This window comes from Anneissia japonica, unplaced genomic scaffold (genome assembly GCF_011630105.1).
Source record: "Anneissia japonica isolate Jap-2015-1 unplaced genomic scaffold, ASM1163010v1 scaffold997_len2565447_cov190, whole genome shotgun sequence".
Taxonomy (NCBI): Eukaryota; Metazoa; Echinodermata; class Crinoidea; order Comatulida; family Comatulidae; genus Anneissia; species Anneissia japonica.
The window spans coordinates 1,943,287-1,965,050 of NW_022696369.1; the positions used below are offsets into that span (position 1 = coordinate 1,943,287).

The 21,764-nt window shown below is 37.4% G+C and overlaps 1 protein-coding gene and 7 non-coding genes across 9 annotated transcripts in view; 1 reads left to right on the plus strand and 7 right to left on the minus strand.

Annotated features, from left to right (window-relative positions):
- LOC117102011 overlaps positions 1-21,764 on the plus strand; it is a 41,136-nt gene that overhangs the window by 3,806 nt on the left and 15,566 nt on the right. For both annotated transcript variants that reach the window (XM_033242219.1, XM_033242220.1), the window contains exons 2-3: positions 19,360-19,509; positions 21,081-21,595. In XM_033242219.1, coding sequence (XP_033098110.1) covers positions 19,360-19,509; positions 21,081-21,595 — 665 coding nt within the window. The remainder of the gene's footprint in view (positions 1-19,359; positions 19,510-21,080; positions 21,596-21,764) is intronic.
- Positions 5,452-5,535, minus strand: Trnal-uag. Its single transcript has one exon. It is a non-coding gene; the product is annotated as a tRNA-Leu (tRNA).
- Trnal-cag lies at positions 5,890-5,973 on the minus strand. The gene has a single exon. It is a non-coding gene; the product is annotated as a tRNA-Leu (tRNA).
- Positions 6,334-6,417, minus strand: Trnal-cag. Its single transcript has one exon. It is a non-coding gene; the product is annotated as a tRNA-Leu (tRNA).
- Trnal-cag lies at positions 6,931-7,014 on the minus strand. The gene has a single exon. It is a non-coding gene; the product is annotated as a tRNA-Leu (tRNA).
- On the minus strand, positions 7,386-7,469 carry Trnal-cag. The gene has a single exon. It is a non-coding gene; the product is annotated as a tRNA-Leu (tRNA).
- On the minus strand, positions 7,806-7,889 carry Trnal-cag. Its single transcript has one exon. It is a non-coding gene; the product is annotated as a tRNA-Leu (tRNA).
- On the minus strand, positions 8,722-8,805 carry Trnal-cag. Its single transcript has one exon. It is a non-coding gene; the product is annotated as a tRNA-Leu (tRNA).

Here is a 21,764-nt window from a genome sequence, read left to right on the forward strand (position 1 = left end):
AGAACCAGTAACATTTTCCCCAGGAGTTTTCTAATTCTTTTACCAATTTCAGGGTCAAAGCGTTTTGTTATTTTGTTCATTACGATTTTAAGCAATTTCAGCCTCGGAGATCTTATAGAATGTGTTCTTATAAAAAAAAAAACATATATAAAATAAGTCTTCGTTAGATCTAAAGTAGGCCTATACATATTTTATTATTCTAATTATGTAAACTATGCCAACTCATTTTCTTTCTTTAGCTATACCAAACTTTTGTATTTACGAAACCAATTATAGGAGCTGACCAAACATTAATCTAATCCTTGTTTAGACAGTTGCTATTTATCACCTTTTTATGACATCGAAGTTATATATTGCATGCACACTATAATTAATTAGATCGTAACTGCTCTATAAAGTGTGAACTTTACCGACATACTCTGTGTGACGTCAAAGGGATGTGGAAATATTTCGTAGATAGTATGTTCATGTAGACCTATTGAAGCTATGCGCAACGTCACAGATTATACAGCATCACAAAGTAGGCCTATATTGATCTAGCTAAGGGTGGCTATATTATTAAGAGTCGTAATAATTATGTAGGCTTACTAAGAATATGACGGGAACAATTAATACGAAGTTTTGATACATCTGTTGAATATAGTAATTAAGCTGGAATTTCAAAACGTTTTGTCCGTGATACGTTTATCAAAATGTGACACAAGCTGTATAGTCCTTGTTGTTTGTTAAAACTTGTTTTATAGAGTACCATAGTGAACGATTGATTGACTTGTGTTTAAAACACACAACTAATGCCTCGATTTAGAAGTCTACCGGGGCGGATCGAGTTTTTCGAAAAATGGGTCTTTAATTATAGAATCTAGGGCAGCGAACACCTGTAATGTTAATCATCAAACGTAATCTTGTTGAAATATGATTAAAATGAGGCTTATGTATTTCCCTTTAACAGGGGGAAGTTCTGGATAAAGTACGGTAATAAAAATGAAATTTTCGCAGTCAAGATCGTGGGAACTTTCCTCTTGGTCCCCTTTCTTGATCCTTCCCTGAAGTTACAGTACGATTTGTCCTTAAGTTCCCATGACACTGCGCAGTTACTATATTTGACACATCACCTCCATTCACGAAGTCAAATATAGAAATATTCTACTGTGTGTACATGATTACGCATTTATTGATGCCTAACTACTCGAAGACAATTTGTGTTTGTAAAGTCATAACTGTGACAACTTTATTATACCAACATGACCTTTCGTATGAAGGTGGTGGTGCTGCTGGGGCTATACATTTGCCTTTGGACTTAATATGCATTATTTGTCCATTTTTACGGTCAAATAATATGATTTCCAAATAACCAAATAAGTTAATAACTTCCAGTGAAACACGTATCAAAACAAGTTTTGATGAATTAGATATTGTACTAAAAAAATCCGTCAATTTATCCCAGTGTCACCTGCTAGAGGTTCATGTTTTGATTGGTTACACAATGTTGGTATGTATTGTATATAAGCTTGTAAATACCGGTATGCATGATTTTTCATTCCTGATGATGACATATATTAATGTCGAAATATGGAATCCCAACACGATGACGTGCATTTCAATACTTGGACTCATTATACTTTATTTTTTAGATTAATCAGTGGACCTTTCGGTTTTACTTTAAAATGCAAAGTAACCAATTACAATATTAAAATATATTTTTAAAGCCCGTGACAGACGGTATAGGCCTATAGTGTATCTATAATACATGATCATGAGTTACAATAAGCATGTAATATACATGTTTTCAGTCATATTTAAACATGGTTTAATGTGTGATGTTTAAAATCACAGGTGTGTTCTGTCCTAGATACTATATAATACGCATGCGCAGGTGTTTCTTGTCCCATCGTAATAACAGTGTAATCTAAATTATAGTGCAGTGCATATCAATTTGTAATCGTTTGTTTTTCAACTTTAGAAGTCGTTAATAAAGTGTACGCTAGCAGGTGTAATTCGTATTTGGTACTAGGGTCACATATGTTTTATATAAATCAACTACGATTGATAACTTTTTAATAATATACAAAATTCCTGATCAAATGCATACCGTACTATATTATCGTCGTTGCATAAGTGACGTCATATAATTAATAACTTATTAAATATAATACAGTAAAAGACGATACGACATAGACTGTTATGTTGTGTAATTACCGAAAACAAGTTTATATTATAGATGTCATTAGTATGATAATGGGCTAACATTACTTCACATTCAGTGTTATAAAACAATATTCTTATCTTTATTGCCGATGAACAATGACCTTTTAATAGCTATATAGCTACCTCACTGCTTCCGACATAGCCTATCACATTGTTTCTATACTCTGTCTGGGAATAACTTGCGTCATATTTAAAGGTCTTTTTGGGAAAATAAAGTAAATGCTTTATTTTTGTCTTTATCATGGAATTTCACAAGAGTTTATTTCTAGGTCTACAACGATTTTAGAAACGTCACATTATCCATCTACGTAAGTGGTTGTGATGCAGTCGGTAATCAGGACTATGACATGATCATGTATACTGTAACTGCCCAGCACTACAACTTTAACCGAAATACCGTGAATCTCCATGTCGTAAACAGATAATATATAGCCCAAAGAAACTAAGCTGGCATTTCAACATTTCGAGTGTCGATTAACATACCATGTTAGTCGATAAATCTGCCAATAGATTGGTGCATTGCTTCAGTGATCAAAATATATAGCGGGCAGTGATACATGTACCCAAAATAGTGGCGCAATGCCAGTGGGGCATAGTCCCCGCCCCTCACTACTACAACACCCCCTCCCCGCCCTCCTCTGCCCAGCTCTGTAACAGATGATTTGACATGTCGGTCCAGAAAGACATCCAAACGTTAAGCAAATAGAAACAATATAGTACCGTACTCTATGCGGTGCTCATAACAACACTTCTTCAATAAAACCAATGGCAAATGTTTCACTGACGGGCCTTTGAAGTAGATACCGTAGACCATTAGGCCAATAAAAAGATGAATGAGCGAATTTATTTTGAATTTAGTTACCTGTTGGTACATGTAAAACAGTTTAAGCTACATAATTCGTTGGCCTTGAATTGTTGCTCTCTTCGCTTAATACTGTACACCTAAATGAAAATAATGATGTATGCACAATGCACTCAAATAATCTTATTAGGCCTACAGTGTGGAAAATGATGAATAAAAAGTATAGCCGCGTTAGTCTGTACAGTACGGTATAGAAAGTATAAAGTAAAAAACAGCAGCACTTTGGAGACTAACAATATATAATTTATTCTCTAGCATTCGTCCACACAGTGGACTTCATCAGGAGACTGTCAATAAACAGACAATCTCCTGATGAAGTCCACTGTGTGGACGAAAGCTAGAGAATAAATTATATATTGTTAGTCTCAAAAGTGCTGCTGTTTTTTACTTATACTTTCTATAAAGTGGAAAATGGTATTTTATTTGTTGAATAGGTCTCGCAGTTGAATCGCAGTAGTAAGTGTTCTTAGATTGGTAAACCTCACCCTCTCCCTCTGTGTCTGGGTGGGTTAGTAATCTAAAATGGTTCGGAACATTCTCGCCCATGACCTCATGACTTCGCCGGTAACCCAGAAGCGTCCTCTGGTCGGGACATAATTGCGACCCGATGATAGTTTAAAGGTTTATTAACAGATGAGTTTCTTGAGTAGCCTGATGTGGTACCTAGCGATGTTGACAACATTTAGGCATATAAACTGACTTATTCCCTAGAGTCTATTCAAGGTCAGTTTTATCATCTTTTGGTTGTAAAATTTCTTAATATTAATCTAAAAACATTTAATATAAAAATGTTGGCTTTTGAAGATATCATCGCGGTATCCTATTGACATTTGGGCTTTACCTTTGATGTTACCGAAGTCTACAGAGAGGTACTGGTTCGATGATTATTAATTTAGAGCCGATCCTTTACAAGCGGGGTCCTCTAAACGAGAATATTAGTGTATTATCAAATAATTCCCCGGTGGGTTTCGCTTTCTTAGGTCAGAATGTAGTAACATCACAAACAACTAAGATTATTACAAAAACTTTGCATGGGAAATGATACCACCTAGACTGGTCTAGCCAAAGTACTTGCCCAAAAAAAACAACAACAAAAACAAAAAGGAAGTGAATAATGCACAGGCCTATAACACATTTTCAGTACTGTTTTTGAGGACATCCTAGCCTTTCACAGAGTCTCTAAAGTCAAACAGTAGGCGCAGGCCTATTAGCACTAGAATTTTTAGAATAATTGCACCATAAATAAAAGTAAACTTTCATTATTATCCTAGCTTACCGTCATCAACGAATATTCATTTCTGTCAGTCTTTAATGTATATATATAAGATGTGAGTTTGTACTGTGACCACACAGTTTCTATAAATTAGGCCTATGTCACTAAATAAGAATCGGATGCTTATACTGTTTCAAACCAATATATAACCGAATTTAATTATTCGGTAACAAATATTTGGTGATACTGCTTGGTATACTGAATCATTATTTACCAGGCCTACGGAAGGGTCAGACAGGCACTTCGTCTTCATCGGGACCCAGATCAACGTACAGCTTGTTGTAGGCCTACGTTACCATACCCCACGTATACAAGAGTAGACTGCGACCTGAATGGAGCGCATTGGACTGCGGCCATACTGATTTCTGTCAACCATTATACAAACATTTAGTAAAAGTATTAAATTGTAAGAAGTGAGATTCTAACTCACGCATACAAGAGTAGTCTGCGCCTAACCAAGCGCCTTAGACCGCTCGGCCATCAATGGCGGCGCCAGGAATTCCCCTACGAGGGGTTCAGCTTGCCCGACAAAGGGTCCATACCTCCCCCGTTTTTTTTAAAATAAAAAATAATAAAATTTTGTGTTAATTATGGAATTCTCTATTTAAAAAGAATAATTTTCCTGAAAGTTAAGAGTCAACTGTCAGAGGTACTAGGTAGGCCCACCTAGCGCCGCCCCTGTCGGTCATGCTAAACATTAATTCCTTTCCGTCAATCATTAGGCCTATACAAACATTTAGTGAAAGTATTTAAATGTCAGAAGTAGGATGCGAACCCCCGCCTATACCAGTATGCTGCGACCTCAACCAAGAAGTATTTGCAGAGGTTTTCATTCATAAAGTATTAAATAAATACACAAATGTAAACATTTTTTAACCAGAGCAACTGATGCTCATTCATAAACTGTGTTAGACTCGCTGTAGGCCCGCCGGGTGTGATCCCACACGTGTAAGTTCACGCATATACAAATATTGATTTTGCTGTTGTTAGGCACAGTATGGAGGTCTCGACCGTTTTATTCATTATTAGACCGCTCGGCAATCCTGACTTATACCAAACATAGATTCATTTCCGTCATTTACTTCATAGACATTTAGTAAAACTATTAAAATGTCAGAAGTGGGATTCGAACCCACGCCTACGAGAGTAGACTGCGACCTAAACACAGCGCCTTAGACCGCTCGGCCATCCTGACTTACAAATAATATGGATTAATTTCCGTCAATACAAACATTTAGTAAATCTATTAAAACGTCAGATGTGGGATTCGTGCCCTCGCCTAGAATAGTAGGCTGCGATCTGAACGCAGTGCCTTAGACCGCTCGGACATCCGGAGTTACATACCAAGCATGAATCCATTCCGTCGATCATTACTTTAAAATTATTGTAGTGAAACTTAAAACTGTCAGAAGGGGTATTCGTACCCACACCTACAAGAGTGACTGCGACCTGAATCCAGTGCCTTAGATCGCTCAGCCATCCTGACTTATACTAAACATGGATTCATTTCCGTCTTTCATTTTGTAGACATTTAGTAAAACTATTAAAATGTCAGAAGTGGGATTCGAACCCACGCCTACGAGAGTAGACTGCGACCTGAACGCAGCGCCTTAGACCACTCGGCCATCCTGACTTACAGATAATACGGATTCATTTCCGTCTATTATCATATAAACATTTAGTAAATCTATTAAAATGTCAGATGTGGGATTCGTGCCCTCGCCTAGAATAGGTTGCGATCTGAACGCAGCGATTTAAACTGCTCGGACATCCTGAGTTATATACCAAGCATGAGTCCATTTCCGTCGATCATTAACATAAAAATATTTTAGTAAAACCTAAAAACTGTCAGAAGCGGTATTCGTACCAACACTTACACGAGTGACTGCGACCTAAATGCAGCGCCTTAGATTGCTCGGCCATCCTGATTTATACCAAACAGGGATTCATTTTCGTTTGTTCATTTTGTAGACATTTAGTAAAACTATTAAAATGTCAGAAGTGGGATTCGAACCCACGCCTACAAGAGTAGACTGCGACCTGAACGCAGCGCCTTAGACCACTCGGCCATCCTGACTTACAGGTAATATGGATTCATTTCCGTCTATTATCATATAAGCCTAAACATTTAGTAAATCTATTAAAATGTCAGATGTGGGATTCGTGCCCTCGCCTAGAATAGTAGGTTGCGACCTGAACGCAGCGATTTAGACCGCTCGGACATCCTGACTTACTGATAATATGGATTCATTTCCGTCTATTATCATATAAACATTTAGTAAATCTATTAAAATGTCAGATGTGGGATTCGTGCCCTCGCCTAAAATAGTAGACTGCGACCTGAACGAAGCGCTTTTGACCGCTCGGACATCCTGGATTATACCAAACATGGATTCATTTCCGTCGATCATTAATATAAAATTATTTTAGCAAAACTTAAAAACTGTCAGAAGTGGTATTCGTACCCACACCTACAAGAGTGACTGCGACCTGAATGCAGTGCCTTAGATCGCTCGGCCATCCTGACTTACAATAAACATGGATTAATTTTCGCCCTTCATTTTGTAGACATTTAGTAAAACTATTAAAATGTCAGAAGTGGGATTCGAACCCACGCCTACGAGAGTAGACTGCGACCTGAACGCAGCGCCTTAGACCGCTCGGCCATCCTGACTTACAGCTAATACGGATTTATTTCTGTCTGTTATCATATAGGCATAAACATTTAGTAAATGTATTAAAATGTCAGATGTGGGATTCGTGCCTCACCTAGAATAGTAGGCTGTGACCTGAACGCAGCGATTTAGACCGCTCGGACATCCTGAGTCATATACCAAACATGGATTTATTTCCGTCGGTCATTAATATAAAATTATTCTAGCAAAACTAAAAACTGTCAGAAGCAGTACCGTATTCGTACCAACACCTACACAAGTGACTGCGACCTGAATGCAGCGCCTTATATCGCTCGCCCATGCTGACTTATACCAAACATTGATCCATTTCCGTCCTTCATTATGTAGATATTTAGTAAAACTATTAAAATGTCAGAAGTGGGATTCGAACCCACGCCTACAAGAGTAGACTGCGACCTGAACGCAGCGCCTTAGACCGCTCGGCCATCCTGACTTACAGAAAATGTGGATTCATTTCCGTCACACATTTAGTAAATCTATTAAAATGTCAGATGTGGGAATCGTGCCCTCGCCTAAAATAGTAGGCTGTGACCTGAACGCAGCGATTTAGACCACTCGGATATCCTGTGTTATATACCAAACATGGATTCATTTTCGTCGATCATTAATATAAAATTACTTTAGCAAAACTTAAAAACTGTCAAGCGGTATTCGTACCAACACCTACACGAGTGACTGCGACCTTAGATCGCTCAGCCATCTTGACTTATACCAAACATGGATCCATTTCCGTCCTTCATTTTGTAGATATTTATTAAAACTATTAAAATGTCAGAAGTGGGATTCGAACCCACGCCTACAAGAGTAGACGGCGACCTGAACGCAGCGCCTTAGACCGCTCGGCCATCCTGACTTACAGAAAATATGGATTCATTTCCGTCAATTATCATACACATTTAGTAAATCTATTAAAATGTCAGATGTGGGATTCGTGCCCTCGCCTAGAATAGTAAGCTGCGACCTGAACGCAGCGATTTAGGCCGCTCGGACATCCTGAGTTATATACCAAACATGGATTTCTTTCCGTCGATCATTAATATAAACTTATTTTAGTAAAACTCATGAACTGTCAGAAGTGGGATTCGATCCCACGCCTACAAGTGTAGACTACGACCTGAACCACTCGCGCCTTAGACCACCCGGCCATCCTGACTTACAGAAAATATGGATTCATTTCCCTTAATTATCATTTAAACATTTAGTAAATCTATTAAAATGTCAGATGTGGGATTCGTGCCCTCGCCCAATAGTAGGCTGCGACCTGAACGCAGCTCTTTGGACCACTAGGACATCCTGAGTTATATACCAAACATAGATTCATTCCGCCGAAGTGGTATTCGTACCCACACCTACAAGAGTCGACTGCGACCTGTACGCAGCTCTTTGGACCACTAGGACATCCTGAGTTATATACCAAACATAGATTCATTCCGCCGAAGTGGTATTCGTACCCACACTTACAAGAGTCGACTGCGACCTGTACGCAGCTCTTTGGACCACTAGGACATCCTGAGTTATATACCAAACATAGATTCATTCCGCCGAAGTGGTATTCGTACCCACACCTACAAGAGTCGACTGCGACCTGTACGTAGCTCCTTAAACCTCTCGCCCACCCTGGCTTATAAAAATACGAAGTCATTTTCGTCAATCATTTTATAGACATTTAGTTAAAAAAATTAAAATGTCAGAAGTGGGATTCGAACCCACGCCTACAAGAGTAGACTGCGACCTGAACGCAGCGCCTTAGACCGCTCGGCCATCCTGACTTACACAAAACACAGGCATTCATTTGCGTCATATACGGTATATTTTATAGACATTCAGTAAAACTGCTAAAATATTAGAAGTGGGGTTCGAACCCACGCCTAGAAGAGTGGACTGAGACCTGAACTCATCGCCTTACACCCCTTGACCATCCTGACTTATAAAATCAGGATTCATTCCCGTCAATTATCAAATAATTATTTAGTAATTGTATTAAAGTGTTAGAAGTGGATTTCGAACCCACGCTTACAGACCGCGACCTGAACGCAGCGCCTCAGACCACTCGGCCAAATTAGGCGCTATATATCAAACATTAAGTAAAATTATCAAAATGTCAAAAGTATTAATAAGAATAATCATAGATATCAAAATTGCGCTTTTAGATCCCCTCTAGTTGTATTGTTCGAAAATAAAAAATACATTACCTCACTAAGTTCAACGACCTAAATTTTCATAATTGAAATGTTACTGCGGTGCAAGAATAAATAAGGTTTTATTCACCAGCCTACTTTTATTTTCAGGTGTGGTAGCGATTTGGTTAATCTATTGTCCCCCTTGTTTTGTTAGCCTATTGTTCACGCTCTGGTATAGACCCAATGTTTGCGTCCCCTCCCTTTTCTCCCCAGGTTATACCACCCATACTGACAATTCCCAGAGTTAAAATACAAGTAGTTAATAAGCACACCATACAGCCCTTATTCCATCAAACTCCCTACACCACCAGCTCCTTTATAAGCAGGCCTATTCCCTTATGTCCTTATCTCATTCTGACAGTCCTGTGATCTTCACGTACCATTGCGTACATTGTGGTTGAGACTGCGCACCACAACACATTATTCCAAAGTCTAGCAGAGACAAATAATGCTGGTGCAAAATAATTTATGACATAAACATAGGAAACTTCTTTTGTTTCCAAATCCCTTAGGCCAATGCAGTAGGTCTATTTCTGTCCGCGCAATTATTAAGAGAAAACATTTTTTTTTTCCAACCAGGAAACGTAATACTGATTTTTAACAGCGGTAGCAGCGTTTTTAAGATTTATTAACGATTACCGTGTTACCGACTAGTAAGGTATCCTGTGAGAACCATTTTTACGATAGCAGCAGACCTAATCATGGGTATAACCAACATTTGTTCATGACTATACCGCCAATTAATTCCCGACAATAAATAGGGCTATATAATCAATACGTCATCTAGTACTCCACCACCACTGGGATCCCATCAATCCCCCCCCCCTCCCCACACCTTCCCTCTTTGTCATGTAAATACGCCGGTGGTCCAGTGGGCCACTGACTGACATGGCAGGCATCCTCTCTTGCTTCTCTCTGTATGTTGTCGAGAGTCGCTTTCAACCAAGAAGTTTTTGCAGAGGTTTTCATTCATAAAGTACCGGTATTAAATAAATACACAAATGTAAACATTTTTAAACCAGAGGAACTGATGCTCATTCAGAAACTGTGTTAGGTTCGCTGTAGGCCCACCGGGTGTGATCCCACTCGTGTAAGTTTACGCATATACAAACATTGATTTTGCTGTTGTTAGGTCACAGTGTGGAGGTCTCTACCACTTCATTCATTATTATTATTCCAACAATGGAACGAAAAACTAATATTTATATGTGTGGTGTTCTGGCATGCCTTCTTGGTCGCAGCAAATTATACCGTATATTATATACTTTGTTTTAAAATGCTGGCAAAGACTCCAAGGAAGCAACACGCCCTAACGCGGTGGTACAAGAACAAGGCACGCAACAAGCTTTCCAGAAATCTTCATCCTCAACAATTCTACTTATAAATGGGACTGTAGTTTACCTCCCAATCCCTTGGGGATTTATTCTTGTATACGCAAGGATTGGTTTCTCACGACATTAAACAACTTCACTTCATATTTATAATATAGTGGGGTAGCCGTGTTAGTCTAAATTACGGTAATAAACAGTAAAATAACAGGCAGCACTTTGAAGACTAACGAATATTGCATAGCACAAGTTTTCGTTCACGCAGTGAACTTCTCTCCAAGTGACTATGAAATAAAACAAAATCAAACTCTTATATACACGTAAGACAATAGAGGGAGGACACCCCAAGCAATTAGATAATAAGAAAATACAAAACAGTAGGCATAAATAGTGGCAAGAAGGCCTATAGTAAGTAAGAGTTAAAGGTCATCAAAAACATACAACTATATAATTGATCAGAGTAATTTTTGTGAAAGAAATAAGGAATAGGCATAGGCGTTTTATATATCTTTATATACATATAATAGATTGAGAAACAGTTCCAAGAGTATCATCTTTCTATGTATGTATATATAAACTGGATATTAGCGTTTATTGGACCACATTTATATTGAGATTTTGAGACTTAAGCCCCATGGAAAGGGATACCACTTCATGTCCACCATTATAGATTTTCCGTTAACAAACTTTAACCAAATTTGAAAAAAATGTAAGCAAGTTATACTGTAGTAAACATAATAATCAAATGAACGGATAGGCAAATACAATATATGAGTTCAACCGATACATGTATGAAAGGAATTAGGATACCGTAAATGTTCGAATAAGCGCCACTGTCGAATAAACGCCGCACCAAATCTGATTTTTGGGTCCGCGCAAGGCACTGACCCCAGACTGTTGTTCTTCTTCTTTGTACCAAAACTTAAAAATCGTCTAGACCAGTTTTGATCGGACTTGCGGGAAATTTTGTACACATAAACTAGAGGTGGTTTCCAAGAAACGTTCATCGCCCTTTTTTAAGTTCGACCCCAGGGTTCCCCATACACCTAAAAAACAAAATAGGGGTTTCAGAAAGGACTGTACCGGTACATTACTACCATTACCACTAATAGGGCACGTCGCATGGATGGCGCTGTCGGTTAAATGTGTGTTAGATGTGTTGTAAAGAATTTATGGTTGTAAGTTTAAGATATTTTAATTTTGTACAAATGATGAACATTCTAATATATTTTTTTTGTACAAAAAAGCATTCTAATTATTTAAAAATGCCTATCTTATTAGCTCTTTAAAAAACAAATATAATAACTTGCGCCTGTACCGTATTTAAGCGTGGATGAACGCACGGACGTTTAGTCGAGAGTATAATGACCTCCATGTGTGCAATCAAACACTTTGAGAAACAGGGTTTTAAATACAATTGTTAAGATAAATAAATAACACAGTGAAGACACAAGCATTTTCGCTATAAACAATTATTTAGGATGACGTATGACCTATGACAGGCCTACTGAACTACGGAATATGTGGGACAGGGTAACATGGGAACGGCATGGAAAGCGCTACGCCAATATTTGTTTGTAAGCGCCGCTCTCGAATAACCTCCAAAAATGTTATTAGTGCCGCGGCGCTTATTCGAGCATTTACGATATTTACTGGTACAAGCATTCTCCGACTCACTGTGAAAAATGAAAATCCCTCCTTGGAAAGGTAAAATACATTAGCCTACCTCCTCGAAGGTAAACAGGAATTTTGGAAGTACAGTATTAAATTATGAATGTGCGGTAGATTAGTAGAGGCAGAGCACAGGTCTTTCACATATGTTTATACCTTAAAGTTCATCATTAAATAACCGTCATTCCGGTTTGTATTTTAAAATTGACCTTGTTAATATCGACTGAGATTACATTTAATCAACTTGGATTGTCTAGAATTAGGAAAGGTATGCCAGTCAAGTTGTCAAAACCTGTCGAATGAGATGTTCATACATAAAGGTCCATCAAGTTCAAGGCCTAATCGTCAATTGTTTAGGCTAATTTTTCTTCCCTTCTGTTTATTTGATTATTATTATTATTATGAAGCTTGTTTGTGACAGATCTATGATGGTGAAGAAAAGGATCTTTTCTCTGCGTAACTGCCACCACCTTTTCACGTCCACTGAAATTTTCCAACTATTTTCAATCATTTTAAATTGACCCACCTTTCGTGTTTATTGAGGCTGGATATGTTAGTTCATCTACCCATTCATTTATCCATTCCCTCATTTAAAAAAAAAACAAACAAACAAAAAAAAACATGTCATTTTCTCCTTGTTATAGGCCTATTTCACACATTATTGCATTGTATATAGGGTCTGTGATTGCATGAATGAATTTCAGGTATACCTTGATACCCAGGGGCGTTATCAGTTCTTTCATGCTAAACTGTTCATGCTCAAATGGCATGTCAGAGAATGTACATACGGCTAATGTGAAAAACTGTGTGTACACATCGTGAACACACACCTGTGACGGTGTATTGACTGTGTTGACACAGCGCAGTGTGAACCTTATTCCACACTGCGTCCACACCATGGGTGTGAACACAAATACTTTATTAAGCTTCAATCATTTTAATACTGCGAGGCATATTTTTATGTCGGTTGTATGTTTAGCCCTACTCTAATAATGCTGTAGTATTTGCATTTTGAACGTAAAAAGCTAAATGTATTACTAATATAAGGCATTTCTTTAAGTTATAAAGCTTCACTTTCGTAAAATCTTACCATTTGGTTTGGAAGGTAATGCCTATTATGGTCCTACTTTTTGCTAGGTCTGAAGCATTTACATTTCGAAAAAGAGATACCGTACTTGTGAGTTTTTAGGGTAATCCTTAACACTAATGAAATAGTGGTACGGTACAATATAGCCTATTATTATCTATGCATCACGCTCAAACGGACATTGAAATGTTTTACTTAGCGAATATCGCACAGAGGAAACGTTTGTCTAAATACGATTGTGATCAAACTACAAACAAACGTCGATAAAGTTGTGTTTATTATCAAAACTTAAAAGAATGATTAGGCCTACTTAAGACCTAACGCGAAATAAAATACTGGCAGTTGTCTATCTACAGTAGGCTATACAGAGATATTCTAAGTTGATATACGCATAGCGCTTCAACTCATCTTCACGTTTTATTATGCGCAACTTTTACACTCATATTTAGGCTGTATTCATGCCTAGTACTAAATTGGTCGTAATAAGCTGGCATCCTCGCGTTACCTAATTCTATAAAGAAGCTGGCCTATACTCCGTATTCTTCTCTCATCATGCTTCTCAAAGTTTTAGTACGTAAGGTTTTGGAAATTGAAATTGGTAGCCGAAATACTCCTTCCTTTTGCCCAGAAGAATTGGTCATTTTGTCATCCGGTCGTAGGATTGTTTATGACCCAAAAAATGCCTGGCTACTACACCACGTACATAAGGCCCAAGCAACGACGTTTTGGATACCCCAATCAGACGCATCCTATCCTAACTTGCTGTAGGTCTATTCAGGTGTCACAAAAATGGCACGTACGTATTCAAAGATACATTTATTTTTTACACTTACTGTAAAATGTAAAAAAAACAAAAACGAAGATTCTACTAGAAATTAGGTACAAATAATATTGAAAGAAGACAGAAAAAAGTCAGCAGCAAAAAACCCTTGTCTGTATTAGTCTGTGAATTACACCTTTTTTTTTTATAAGAACACATTTTATAAGAACGCTGAGGCTGAAATTGCTTGAAAATTAAGAACAAATTGAGGTTGAGGTAAAATGATAGAAGAGGATTTTATAGAAAAACCAACAAATCTTAACTGCACGTAATGTGCAATAGGCATGTTTATGTAATACCCTAAAAAATGCAGTACAGCAATATACCGCTGTACAGTAATACTTTTCTATCTTTGGGAAGTATGTAAATTAAGAACAAAATAAGAACATTTTGAGCCTGAAATCGGCCAAAAAATAAGAACACTGAGCCTGGGCAAAATTTTACTGGTTCTTATAAAAAAAAAAGTGTAGTTGATTCATGGTCGATGGGAATTACCAGTAGGCCTAGCGCACTTGCCAGGAATCAAACCCACTGTCCTTATTGCTACGGCAACCTCTTGTTGTGTCTATCATTCCAGTTGACATATAGGCTTGCTGAAGACTGACAATTTAACATAGAATAGTTACTACTGAAAGATGGTCAGAAGCCATAATCGTCCGACGAGGTTCATTACCGTTTACTCGCCGATAACGAGATAAAAATGGATCTTAAATATTTACACGATGATTAGTATATACCGTAATCTCTATATAATCATTGTTCTGTTCGATGTATCGATTCACGGTAGCATCAGAAAGTTTGCAAAGGCACGTTTTCACAGCCGGAGCACAGCTAAATTTACCTCACCTGCATTTGAACTTGATGTGGGCGTGTGAAGCATCATTGTCTGTATTATACCTGCCATGAAAATCATGCCATATGATAAAGGTTCCCTCTTTAAAAAATCATTCCTTTTTGCATCCAATGCCATTTTAAAACCCAGCTGTATCAGAGAATTGTATGGAAAAAAAAATAATAGGACAATGAAGACGAGAGTGAACTGTCCTGGTGATAATTCTACTTGCGTCTTTTCCATAATTTATGGTGACAATATTTGAACTGTCTTGTAGGCACACACGTTGTGATAGCTGGCAATGAAACGACTCTACACCTTTGTTTACACCATGGACTCTAACATTGTGGTCGGACAAGAAGCACTTGATCTGATGTGTGGAGGCCCATACATGGAATTCGTATTGTTGAATCATCCAACATTTTAATGAACTGAACAACAATCTGAAAGTGGCGTAAGGCGCTTTTGGGGGTGCAGCCCAGTCCCCATTTGCGAAAGAGTGGCTGACGTAGAACCCCTCATAGTGTAATACTACTACCACCATTACTGATCTTTTGTACCCCAATACTTTCCCTCCCCCTGGGCCATATACACGTCGTTAAGTTTGTCTTAAAAAGCTAACAATGACATCGTTCAGGTAATGCCACTTCCTAACTGATTGGTCATCCGAAATGTAGATCTCCGCATGGTTTCGCTGTTCCCAAAAGGCATAGGCCTAGGCGTATGTATAGACCTAGTCATTTTAATCAGGTAAACATAAGGCAGAATCTAGGCTTCATGAGAACCGTACACACAAGATGCACCACCATGACACGAACACAAGATGAGAAATATATCGGGTTAATTACTAGTAATAGTTTATTGTACCCCTAATGCGTTTTTCGTAAGTTCCGCACAGTTTTTAACTTGTTATGACAACACATAAAGAATATTTTTAGCTCTAAATAGTACCTCTTTGTTTATGATAGCATATTTTTAACGAGTTGGCAGGAATTTGAGGATTCAATAGGAGCATGGATTTCGATCCTAAGTAAATGATTAAAATTTGTAGGCTACAGTTTGTGTGTCGTCTTACTATTAACTTTTAACTGCAGTTTGCACGTAATGTTTTCTAACAAATGTTTTATTTTGATAAGGGTATAAAATTTACAACAATTTAAATCTAGCGGGCCACATGGCGAAGATTTTAATAAGGGCATGTCCTACGAAATCATGAATGTATAAGCTGGTACAAGTCCGGGATTATCGTCATGGCCAAACCTTAAAGAAACCTACAATACATTAATTAGGCCACCCTCAAAATTCGATGTAGACTTATTATTCTACCCTATATAACCAAACGCTCAGTTGATACACATTATGCAGTTCTCGGGAAGGATTCAAATACAGAACGTGCCTTTAAAAATGACTGAGATGCTTATAGTTTTGTAAAACGAAAAAGAAAGTAGACACATTCCTAATGCGTATCCCTAATACAGTGGGGCCTATATGTCTAATGCTTCGATCTCCTGTTAACACCGGAAATGCACTTCCAATTGAAGACCTTGGCGGCAAAGATTATGTTCTAAACAGTTGCCGAATGTTCCGACTCGAGAGTAATGTTAAAAAGACACCTTGTCTGGCTAGTACTCATCCTTTTCCCACCTGCTACCTTATGTACTCTACAGATCCCTCGGTTTATAGCGACACCAGCTATCCTTACCCCATCACTTAACGAAGTGAAATTGATTTGACACTTCAAATAGCCTTACTACTGTGACTTACTCTAGAATCCGCCACACGACTGCTATAACAAGGTCAATATACACGTAAATAAACAATTGTACTACGAACAATCAATCGCATTTCCCACGCTGTAATTAACGTAAAAAGTTTGGCCGATTTCAGGCTCAAAATGTTCTTATTTTTTTCTCACTTTTTAAAAATAGAATATTATTATTTTACAATCAGTATATTACTTTACTGTATTATGGAGGGTATTACATGCAGTGCTAACACCTACTGAAAATAAGGTACTAATTGATTTGTTGGTTTTCTGTTTAAAAAAAAATTAAATAAAAACCTCATTTGATATTTTACCTCATTCTCAATTTGCTATTATTTTGTTCTTAATTTTTAAGCGATTTCAGCCTCGGTGTTCTTATAAAATGTGTTCTTATAAAAAACAAATTGTAGTCAAACGTTAACATTTTATATCAACATGTGGGAGGTAGGCCACGGACCAATAAAGCTTGGTGGGATGTTGGTGACTACATAGAGGCTTACCTGCCTGTAGTTAGAATCACAAATCAAGTCAAATTAAAATATACAGGGTATGGGCTATTGCAACTTAAGCCTACCTATTGAGTAATGGGCCAAATTGCTTTGTAAAAAACTCATGTAAATTATACAAAAAATAAAATAAAAAGCTATGCATATGACCAAGTGCTTTCTGCTTTCTCTCTTTAATGCCCTCTTTGGTTTTTGGTTTATTTTTAGTTGATGTTTCAGCGTATAGAGAAGTTTGATATGCGCTATATAAGTATACAATAATAATAATAATAATAATAATAATAATAATAATAATAATAATAATAATAATAATAATAATAATAATAATAATATGTGATAGGCCTATTTCCCCTATCTCATTTTTAATGGACAAAATCAACTTATTCTAGGCATTAACGTTTCACCGTCGATGATATTTTAGCCCCAAATACTCGCATTAAGCGACTTAGGCCTGGCTTATATAGGCCTACCATGATGCTCAATTTTCCAACAAGTACCCCGGATTTTTTATAAACTCCAACTCTTAACTTGCAGACAATATGGTAAATCATACACGATTCATTTATTTCGATCAAAATAAAGTACGAGTGTCCTTCAGTGACCGACTGTCGTGTTTTAAGTTCAATTTTCCGGTGGTAATGTACGGTACGGTAGCTCCATGGTTCAGTATTTCAAATTTTATCGAGGCCAGGGCAATCACAGTCGTCTCCGAGACTATTCCCCACTGGGAGGAAGCACCTATGTAGCAACAGGAGAACCCGGACCTAATGATTATACAGCTGAGGCCTAAATCATTTTTTACATTTATGCTACATCTTTTTGTCGTTAAAATGAATTTTCCAGATCTTGCATTCTCCATGACTTTCCGATGATAGGGCCGCTCAGTGTTCTCACGTTTTGTATATTGTAAGAGGTTACAGTTAATAAACCGGGTAGAAAAGTAAGGATTAGGTCCATGCTCTTTTTGAATATGGTAGTAGAAAGTAATGACCTTATACTTTAATAATACAACTGTCTGACGAAAACATTGGAAAATACCTCAAAAATTCTTCAATTAAAAATTGGAATAGCACACTAGAATTATCTAGTACCGTACGTTACTAAACTTCCAAACCAGAAACAGATCGAACAATTTTTTTTTCTTATTTACAAAAGTTTTTCTACAAAAAAAATCCTTAGAATGAATACCAGACTCCATGGTCCTATACTAAGCAATACCACAAAGGTATTAATATTATTTAACTGTCGGTTAATTGACGAGGATATTTGTTTTCACATGAAATTTTGAGTTGAGAGTTATTAACTTACGGTACTTAAATACAAATTACGTAATTCAAATATGGAAATGAATTGTTCAATTGTTCACCTTTAAACGTAAGCTATGTAACCCTCTTTAATTTGAACTTACCCGTGACTTATTTCTTGGAAGAAACCGAACATAACCTTTGTAATGTCAAGTAGGCAGCAAATACTGTATGCAATATTTATTGCAGTCGTAGACTCCATTTCTCTTAATGACTACGGTACAAGAGGAGTTTACTCCATCCCCGATTAAAACATTCCTTTCGCTTGCCCCGATTGTTTGGGTTACGGTACTTGTGCACGGTTGTTCATATGCCTACTTGTATTTTTAGTGCACTGTTTTGTACTTAGTTTAAGGTGTATAAAAAACGGAATTTAAGAATAGGCATAATAATGCAAATGCAATAATGCTGTTTCTTTTTTGGTAAAAATACGAGTCGTACTAAATCAATTAAATCTAAGCCGAACATAATTTATTGCCACTTCACTGTGAATGTAAAAATGTACTCTGGGTTCAATAAATTCAGGCTATTTATCACATACTTTAAAGGGGGTATATTACACTGCGAACACATTGATTGATAAACACTGTTACCGGATGATGGGGGAAGTAAGTTCATGTTTGGGAAGTCGAAAAGATAACACGATTGAAAACCAGCGACCGCTTCTTTGACCTCTGATTCCTTCCTTCATAATCGGTTAGTTTCGTTTCGTATGGGATAGACATTAATTCAAGATTGTTTTTTAATTAATAACCATGACAATTTTAAAGACATTATCGTCTTAGACTAATAGACCCATGGTTTATCATTATTCTAATTAATTTCATCAGGGTGGCGAACTTGGAGTCAATGGACGCCATGTACGGCAGACTGTGAGGGCGGTGTTCGGAGTCGAAGGCGTATCTGCGTTCTTGATTTTGCAGATGCTTGTGAAGGAAAAGCGTTACAAATACAGGACTGCAATAAATTTGAATGTGAAGGTAAAAAAAAGGAGATTTTATAAAGTTGTACAGTTAAGATACAATTTATTTCTAAGTCATGATTTAACAAATTAATCATTAAAATATAACAGACCTAGGCCTGTATGTGCCTATCTTCTTCAAATTACGTAACCAACATGATACGAATTATAACACAACGAAATAATTATTTTCTCGGAATAGGTCTGGTCAATATACAAGAATACAATTCTGTAGTGCACGACATAAATAAACATAGACTTGGGCGACTCACACGATAAAAGTTACATTCAATCAGGCCTATTTGAATTTGGTACTGTAATAATTTTTTTAAAAAAAGTTCGAAAAGTGAAATTACAATAATTTCACTGTTCCCTGGTTCGACGTATTTAGAGAACATAAAACCATCAGTGTGTGGATGTCTAAACAAAAAAAAAACTGTTTTAGAATTCTAACATATCGTAGAAACTAACCAAAGAACTAATCACCGGTTGAAAATTCCATAGAGAATTAGACTCAATGTTGGCAATCAGTTGACAAATTGTTTCGGATTAGACCAAATGTTAGTATCGGTGAGATACCGGTATGCTGCTGGTGTTTTTTAAGTAGAGTGTTGATTGAAAGATTTAACATTTCCTAATAACATTAATAGCTACACAAACAAGAAGGAACTTACATTATGACAGGCGATCATAAATAAACGTACTCGCCATGTAGTAAAATCGCCCTCCGGCCCTACGGTCCGCTACACAATTATTCGAGTACGGTATGTCAAGTCGTCCGCACAACATGACCCTAGACGAAACTGTTATTTCACTGAACACTTTATACGAAAATATACAGGCATATTTATACATCCCTGATTTGACAATGTGATATAGGCCTAAGCCTACAGTATACGGCAGATCAAAACTATCTAAACAATGTCAATATCAGCATTCTCACTAAATCTTTTTTTACATAGGCCTATTTATGTCGTTGTAAAATATGTAGGACTATACTGAAATATTAACCTGCATTATTCAATTCCGACCGTACTAAAATGAGTTTTTGAAATAAATGTTTAAATATGGCTTGGTTTGGCTAGTTTTTAGGTTCTTATCTAGAAGATACTTCCACGACTAAATGGAACTGTACCGGTACTACGGTTAATATTAATATAACACTACAATAACCTGTAGAATATATAGACTTATATTTAATTCGTTAACAGTTGGTAGAACCAAGTCTTCTCGGATAAGTACTTAAAATGGAAGTCCAGTGTACACATCTTGCTCGTGTGCACTTTAAAGAACCCATTGCATCTTTCGAAAGAGTAGGGGTTACCCCGATGCGATGGTTCATTTCAGCCCCTGTCGTAGTGGAATGATGTGAACATGTAGCAACTATAAGCGCCTCTTTACGGCCGCTAAATAGTTACGTACCACTCCCATACGCGAGTTATGGGTTATTCTCCTACCTTTACCTTTCTTTGCAATATTTGTCCTAAATGCTGAAACATTTTAATAGTATAGTTTTAGCATTTTGACAAAAAACTGAATTGACGATAAACCGAAATTATTATTTTTAATTTGCTATCATTATCAAACCAGGTAACAAAGATCTCATCGAATTGCTGTCAATCTCGACTTTACCACGCGGTGTCACCGCTCTTCCGTATCGTCCATCGGGTTACCGTATTGACCGAAGCGCAATACTTCGGATGAAAACGTACGATCTCTTCGGCAGCACGTTCCCGACTAGTTTGTCTATCATCATGGAAATCAGGCCTAGGCTTTCCAGTGACGGCCGGCTGTATGTCCTCCAGATGGTTGACTCAAGTGGAATCCTGCAACTCGGCATCAGGATCGGGGACAATCCTGCGCTGATGTACAGCCAGAAGGTGGGACAGATACGCAAAGAGATCTCGCTCTCGTTCCCGGTCAACATGCTCGATCGAAGGTGGCACAAACTTGCTTTCAGTATCAAAGGATCTAACGTCGTGTTGCATAGCGACTGTGCGTATGTTTACAGCGGCGAAATGGAGATAGACACCCTGGCAATCGATCCTGAGGGGACAACGTCAGTTGGCTCGGCAACGTCCTCTAGTAGAGATATGTATTACGAGGCAAGTATAAACGAACTAGTTACGATTCAAATATAGAGCATTCATGGCACATCTCTATTGATAATAATATTAAAAATATATAACCGAAATGATACTTTCCGTGTCATATTGAATTAGCACGCCAGAGTGTAAAATAGAAAGATTTATCGCCTCTAACTATCTTAGTACC